This window comes from Gambusia affinis, linkage group LG16 (assembly GCF_019740435.1).
Source record: "Gambusia affinis linkage group LG16, SWU_Gaff_1.0, whole genome shotgun sequence".
In the NCBI taxonomy this organism is placed as follows: Eukaryota; Metazoa; Chordata; class Actinopteri; order Cyprinodontiformes; family Poeciliidae; genus Gambusia; species Gambusia affinis.
The window spans coordinates 6110861-6118488 of NC_057883.1; the positions used below are offsets into that span (position 1 = coordinate 6110861).

General features: G+C 37.7%; 1 protein-coding gene across 1 annotated transcript; it reads right to left on the reverse strand.

Moving 5' to 3' along the window:
* Positions 1–1008: 1008 nt before the first annotated feature.
* Positions 1009–6713, reverse strand: srsf5a (serine and arginine rich splicing factor 5a). The gene is made up of 8 exons (XM_044142299.1): positions 6524–6713; positions 5291–5427; positions 5136–5206; positions 4816–4947; positions 3977–4046; positions 2498–2571; positions 2310–2414; positions 1009–2216 (listed from the first exon to the last, which is right to left on the reverse strand). The coding sequence occupies exons 2-8, from the start codon at positions 5414–5416 to the stop codon at positions 1823–1825; spliced, it is 972 nt and encodes a 323-aa protein (XP_043998234.1). The 5' UTR covers positions 5417–5427; positions 6524–6713; the 3' UTR covers positions 1009–1822.
* Between the last annotated feature and the right edge of the window lie 915 nt (positions 6714–7628).

Sequence of the window (7628 nt, forward strand, 5' to 3'; positions counted from 1 at the left end):
TTAAAGTATAGTTATTTCGTTTACGCCATTCATGATTTAAAGCAACCGTTTTGAAGAGTTAAAACTAATGTCCGGTACTGTCCCGGAAGAAGAGTTTTAACTTTTATTTCTTTATGTTTTCTATTTACTTGGATCAGTTTTCATCAACCAAATGTCTTCGTCTCAAAAACATTTTCTGACCTCAAATGACTTTGTGATAGAGTAAACAGAACAGCTCGTTTGGAAAGACGTCAAAGTTGCTCACTCATTAACGCAAGCGAGTGCTGCCACCTTGTGGTGATCATTATCATTGCAGCGAATTTGGGGGAGAACTATAGTCATTTTTGACCTTAAAATGTTTCATTTTTGATCGTATATGTTCAGCTCTAACTATCTTTCGGGTTCTCATACGTGGACATAATCTCTTCGAGAATTACTATGTCTGGTCGGATTAGCTGTTACTATATTAATCCACAGATTATTGTCGTGGCTTGTCAACAATGGCCATTTAATGTACATTTAATGTACAAAGAAGAAATTAATGTAAGATCTCGCAAGAGGAAGATACTTAGTTTTTTTCTTAGGTGTGGAACATTTGAGAGGAGTTTCAGTGCGTCTTTCCTATGCGAGTCAGAACATTTTGTTCCCACATTTAGAAATGACTTTTAGAACTAAATTTTCCTTCAATAGAGATTATTCGCTGGCAGTGTTGGCATCTACTTACCCAGTCTGGTTAATTTTCAGGTTACGTCCAGTGATGACCCAGTGAAATTGGACCCATCTGAGCTTCCCTTCAAAACAGCTAAAGCGAGATTTTTCTCAGATTTGCAATAAGAAAACACAAATATCTCCTGAAAAAAAATTAATAAAACGTTACTTTTATGTATTATCTGAGGTTGTTTTCTGAAACATTCAATTCTTTGTAACAGTCCCAGCCAAAGTGATTTAATATTAATATAATCTTCAGTGACATTTTGTTCTTTTGAATCAGGATATATTTTTCAGTAAAAATGTGACAACATGAAGACATTTTTTTTAGTACACTGAAGTTTAATTGTTTTATAACAAAGCAAAAAGAAAGTGAACTTAGTTTACATTTGTACTCCACAATAAGTGTAGGACAGAGGGATTGATACATTTCACAGTTAATGAAAGACTTGAGTTGAAAATGAAAACATTGTGTGCGTTTTTTTTTTTGAAACACACATAGTAAACAAAGAAAAAAAAATTACAATATATAGATTCATCAGCATCTAAATATGCAACATTTACAAGCAAACTTGTGTCAGACTCCCGATTCCCAGAAGAAAACGTAAAGACATCAGTGAAAACACTGACTAAAGTAAGACGCTTAGAAAAACTAGATTCCAGATAGCCGCACTTTGAGAAACCAAAAAGTCTAAATCCCCAGCAGAACTGCTCTCATGTTCAAATATCAAATGACTGAATTTCAAACACAGATAGATGCCTCATCAGAAGAATGATCGACGTTTAAGACCAAATCCATACTTTTATTTTCTCAACAGTTTAAGGGAATCAATGGAATAAATAAATCCAGTGAGGGACGATAAGCAGATAATGGGTATCGCCATTCATATGAAGGGGTCAGAAGAATCAATTGTTAAAATTTTGTTTACGATAATTTCACTCGAGTTGAAGCAGATTCAAAACTAAAAAGCACTCAAAAAAAAAAGAGCAAAATTTATACCAATGTTTTTTTTTTCCTGCCTTCAAAAAGACCCCACATAAAGGTTCTTCTCTCCCCTTCAGTAAAAACAAACACACGGCGGCTCGCTAGGAAAACTACTCTGAATCCCTCCTTTGACTTGCAGCTGCAGCCACCTTAGTGTTTGCTGTCTGCTGAGGCAGAGCGAGATCGGGAGCGGGATCTGGAGCGAGCCTTGCCGTTTTGAGCTGGAGCAGGAGAGCGGGATTTGGAGAGAGATTTGGAGCGAGATTTGGAGCGGGATTTGGAGCGAGATTTGGAGCGAGATTTAGAGCGGGATTTGGAGCGGGATTTAGAGCGGGATTTGGAGCGAGACTTGGAGCGGGATTTGGACTTGGACGGGGAATTAGCCGCAGGCTTGCTCCCTCCTGACATCTTCTTCTCTGGGGTGCGGCTGGGAGATCTGGAGTGGCTCCTGGAGCGGCTGCGGCTCCTGGAACGGCTCCTGGAGCGGCTCCTGGATCTGCTCCGGGAGCGGCTTCTGGAGCGAGAGTAGCTGCGAGAACGGCTCCTGTTGGTGGAACGGAAACGACAATGTTCGTGTAACGACGGCCACATTTTCACCATAGAATTTAAAAAAAACAGACAACATCAATTGTCTCACCTCCTACTGTCCTCAAACATCTTCAACTTGCGTCCATTTAGCTCTGTTCCATCCAGTTTGGAGATGGCGTTCTTCAGATCGTAACGAGATGCAAACTCAACCACCCTGCATTCAAACCGATAGCGAGTCATACATGCTTTAGACTTAATAACAAAAACAACAACAAAACGTGAAACAACTTTACTCACCCTTCATTTTTAGTGGGTCTGTGTGCATCCACAAAGGTAACTTCACCTGCCTTTCTCATCAGGTCTTTAAGGTCCTATTTCAAGAGTACAACACTGACTTAGTAAGGGAATTAGACACGAAGCGTCACCGAGAGCCTTCTCGAACCTGGAACTTAAGAAATTACCAAAAAATAAAAACATCAAACAGAAACATGAGTAACCCATTTCTAACACATTTGTATCAGATCCTATTCTAGAGGGCGTGTAAACAAGAGAGCCATAAAAATGATCTGAGGACAGGTTTTGCCCTTTTCTGCAGCAGAAACTAAAATTTACTGCTTTCAACTTAGTAATTTAAAAGGCCACATTAAGCCTTAAGGTGAAAAACTTTACAGAAAACAGGCAAAACTTTTGAGGAATTTGATGCCAATACTCAACTTTTGTAAGTCAAATTTGTGTAGAAGTTTGTGGGATAAACAGATTGTGTGTTGAATTTACAATAAAAAATGTCTATTTTCTTTTTCTTTTTATAAAAGTTGGGACTTTTTTCTTCTTTTTTTTTTTTACATTTACCAAATGACTTTAAAAAAGGGGGTCAACTGTTTACAAGATTCCCTTTCGAGACTAAATCTCTCCACCCTTCTACCACCCGCTATTAAAAAGAATAATAATAAAAAACCCAATCACATGAGTTTTATGCTACTTACCGCTCCAAACCAAGGTAGATAATAGCATAGAGCCACTTGTCCAAATAGCAAATGGGAACCAATGCAGTGTTAAGCCCTTGAGAAACGCCCTCGAGAAATGCTCTCAGCCTTGCATCAGCATCCGGCCTCCTCAAGTAAGGAACCACCAGAGAGAAAGTAGGGGGGTGTGATGTGTGCCCGACTCAACACCCCCCCAGCTCCACCAGCCACAGAAAGAGCCCCAACAGAGACTGTGGGAGGCCGTGGATTTGAGGGGGGCGTGGGGGTTCCTGCAGCCGGGAACGCCAGCCCACAGAACCTCCAGACTGTGGCTACGGCCCTCCTAAGGCTACCGTATCCTGCGCTAGACCACTTTCACCGCTACGGGGGACCAGCCAAGACTTTAGACCGGCAGCAACTGCGTGTAAGGAAAGGCACCAGATGGACACTATTCAGAAAAAAAACAACCAGCAGAGGGCGCTACATACTTCTGACCCCCTAAATGGAGGATGTCTATTTACCTCTGATATACAAAACAGGAAACCATACCAGAGGAGCTGCTTATTAAAAATGAAATATGTTTTTTTTTTCTTTCTTTTTTTAGGTAAAATACTAAACAGCAGTAATATGATTCTTGGAGTAAATGATACACTAAAATGAAAAAAAGAAAAACATTTGCCAATTTGATAAAAATGTGTAGATTTTTAACAGAACACTTATATAATAGCCAAATAAGAAACTGTTACTTTACTATTAAATCACGTGGCAAGATGTCATAGTAAACTGAGGTTAACGTAATTATGTGATCTCATACCTGCCAGCTGACGCGGGACGAGAGGTTCTCCACAATTAGCCTGTGATCAGTTCGCATTGGAGGGCCATACCTACAGAGAAATGTTTCAAACTGAATTTAAAACTAAAAACACACACACTCTTCTATGTCAAACAGGAGTCTTCTTGGTTTCCAGCACAATTTTCTGTTCAATTTATTCATTTCTTGCTCACGTTTGTGTGTGTGTGTGTGTGTTTTTGTCTATCTAAGAATTGTGTCAATATTTGCATTGGTTTCAGTTGTGGAAAAACAGGCTGTCGTTTACAACTTATTCCAGTCCATGCAGCCAAAAGGCCTAGAATATGCCACATTTCAAGCAAGCTTGTCTGGAAAATATACACTTGCTATTTTACAGTCCTGCAGTTAATTATCATTTTAGGAATTGATTAATCGGTTTAAAAAAATTTGCACATTTTGCGGATTTATCATTTAAATTCTTAAGCATTTTTTATACAATATTTTAATAAAATACTTTAAAAGATGCACATTAAAAATTCAATTCCTTTTTTTTTTAATTTAGAAAATAAACATTTTCTATTTAAATAAGAAAATAAACATTTTGTTCCCTAAAATTCCTTTTTCCTTTAATGAATTATATGCACAATGCGCACTGCAGTTAATGATTAACTGATAACTAAATCAGTTATGACTAATATTTCAATAATGGATTCATCACAATTAGTCGGTTCAGCCATACACAATTGACTTATTTTTAAGAGGCTAAATCAAACTGTCTGGTTTGAAATGGCGGTTTTACCGAGATAGAAAAAGACCATCTATAAACTTTTATGAAACAAAATGGCGACCCGAGTCTCATCTACCTAGCTCTGGTATTGCGGGATTGGCGATAGCCGCCGCCGCCACCGCCGCCATTACCGCCGCCGCCAAAACGTCCCATTCCCGGGGTGCCGCCTCCTCTGCCTCTCCTGGAGCGAGCGTGCTCAATGGTGACCCTGAGGAAGAAAATGTAAACAACGGATTAAAGTCGAAGGTCACGCAAACGTACAAAAGAAGAAAAACCTGCTGACTCATGGAGCAGATAACTTTAACTGCTTGGCAGCCACTCAGACAACCCTGCGCTCGTAAACAACTCCCAACAGGTGGCAAAACAGGAAAATCCTGGACTGAGAAAACGGTTTACCTTTCACTGCACAATTCTTTCCCGTTCAGCTCATACACGGCGTCGTCGGCGTCTCTGTGGTCATCAAATTCCTGACAAGAACGGGAGAGCATTATTTCCCTTAAGCTTAAGAGTAAACCAAATCGAAATGTACCAAAAGGGCTTGCCACACTGACCACAAATCCAAATCCGTTTTTCAAGTTGATCTCTCTTATGTGTCCATATCCCTTGAAAAACTTCTCCACGTCCCTCTCTCTCGCATGTGTGCTCAAGTGGCCGATGAAGACTCGACTGCTACTCATGTTGCTCCTTGCTGCAAAGAGATAACAAGGAAGTTTTCAAACAATGGAGTACAGCGAGATAATACGATTTTTATATGTGGAAAATATAACAGGAACATCTTGTTATTGTTGTGTCTTACACAGACTGTAGTTGCAGTTTACCCCTTCTCCAGGAACATAAATTAATCATCATCTCGGTGAGAAAACCTCCACGTAAACAAGTTATTTCCGCCTTTGACTCTCCTCTCACACAGCTATTAGTTAACGTAGTAGCACACATCCCCCTTCATACCGCATTGTTGTTTTAAAATTCAAAAGACAAACATTAACACCAAAATTATTCCCAATTATTTCATTAAAAAGTTAAACTTTCCTCCACGGTGTTTCACTCATAAATATCGCAATATTTGCATATCGTTGATGTTTAATTTCCCTTTGGGATCAATAGAGTATGTTTGAGTTGAATTTCAAAGTAAAACTACGTTCTGAAGAATAATCTTTCAACTTTAATCAGGTTTACTTAAAGCTTCTGAGTCAAAAACGATGAAAACCGTTCAAGGAGTTCTCATGTTGGTCAAAACCGTTTCACTTCTGAGCCGACTAACCGGTCTAAAAATAAAATGTAACATTTACTGCGAGTCAAAGCGTAAATAAAGTAGCGCAGATATAAACGTTATTTTGTTGGTTCCTCTAATATAAAAGTAAAATAAAGGTGTAAACAATTCTTGCCCATTTATGGTAAAGGAACGCGTAGAAGGATTTCGGGCCTGCATCAGCCGTCAGACCTTCACAAACACTGCGAAAAACCTTGCTGTTACTGCGCAATGCGTTAATAAATATACTGTCGCCTAAAAAACTAAACTTAACAGGTAAAAAATTAATTGTGGATAGCAGGCTTAAAAGATTCCGTTTTTTAGAATTAATTTATTGTAGGTTTTCTAGCAAAAATTGCTCTTCGTTTTTTTTTCTTTTTTACTCGCCTCGAGGTCGCTTTCAGTTAGCCGAGGAGAGCTAACGTTAGATAAGAAAACAGTCGCTGTTGACAGTAGAAATAACGTTACAGTGACCTTGTCAAACACACGGAAAATATGTTGAAATCCATTAACGTAATATTTCAGGCATGCTTACCTATTTTCCTTGCCGAAGAAAATTGAAGTGTTGCTTACGTTGCAGGTTGTTAACCGAATGTAGGTCACCCACAAAAACTGGATCAAAATGGCGAATGAGTCCGCAGAGGAAGAAAGACCATGGGTTGCCTTTAGGTTGCCAGGTATCCGATAAATGCACTTTCGAGCACCTCTGGTTGAGAACTTTCGCCCTGTCGTTTACCGTTGTAAAATAATCGGCGGTAGTATTTTAGAAAAAACAGAAAAACAGACGAAGAAAAAAAACCCCCAAACAAGCAAAAAATTTATGTGGATGCCAGAAAGAAAATAAATAACCGCAACTAAGTTTTCTGATTAAAGAGGGTTGTAACTAGTACTTGGCAACCCATCTGGGCGTATTCTGTGTAACATGTTGTTCTTGTCCTGGATCATAAATATATAGAAACATAAATAAATAAATTAATTTTATATATAGCTGTACGCCGCATTTTTATAGTAAATAGAATATAGTAATATAATATATTACAAGAAAGCTAGTATTACTGCTCTTCGGGAAATAAAATAGGACTAATTTACATCTTTACTTTATTAATAATCTAAAACGCAAATAAATAAATAAATAAATAAATAAATAAATAAATAAATAAATAAATAAATAAATAAATAAATAAATAAATAGGCATTTTTTTAAACAGCGTGGTGGTCAGAAAATACATTATATTACAAAATGGATTATGTAACGAGAGAATATAAATTACCTAACAAATAGAATTTTCTCAACATACATACAGAAACATGATTCTTAATTAACAACCCCATGCTTATTTATATTGTGTGATCTAAACTAATTGTCTTTAATGAACTAATGATTTTTGAAAAGAGATGCTCCAAACACACAATGGTCAGCCATGAAAGAAGGTTGCGTATTAGATGTGTCTACACATTTAAGTAAAATCCATTACTTTAACTAACATGTCTGGTAATGCAATGTGTACAATGTTTTATTTGACAAAAATAAAGACAAGGTCTAATTGCAGTCAATTTCTTTATTCTAGAATTATCATAATTTTGGGGATTTATGGAGTTAGGAGAAGGAAACACAATTTTCTTTGACAGACACAATCAAA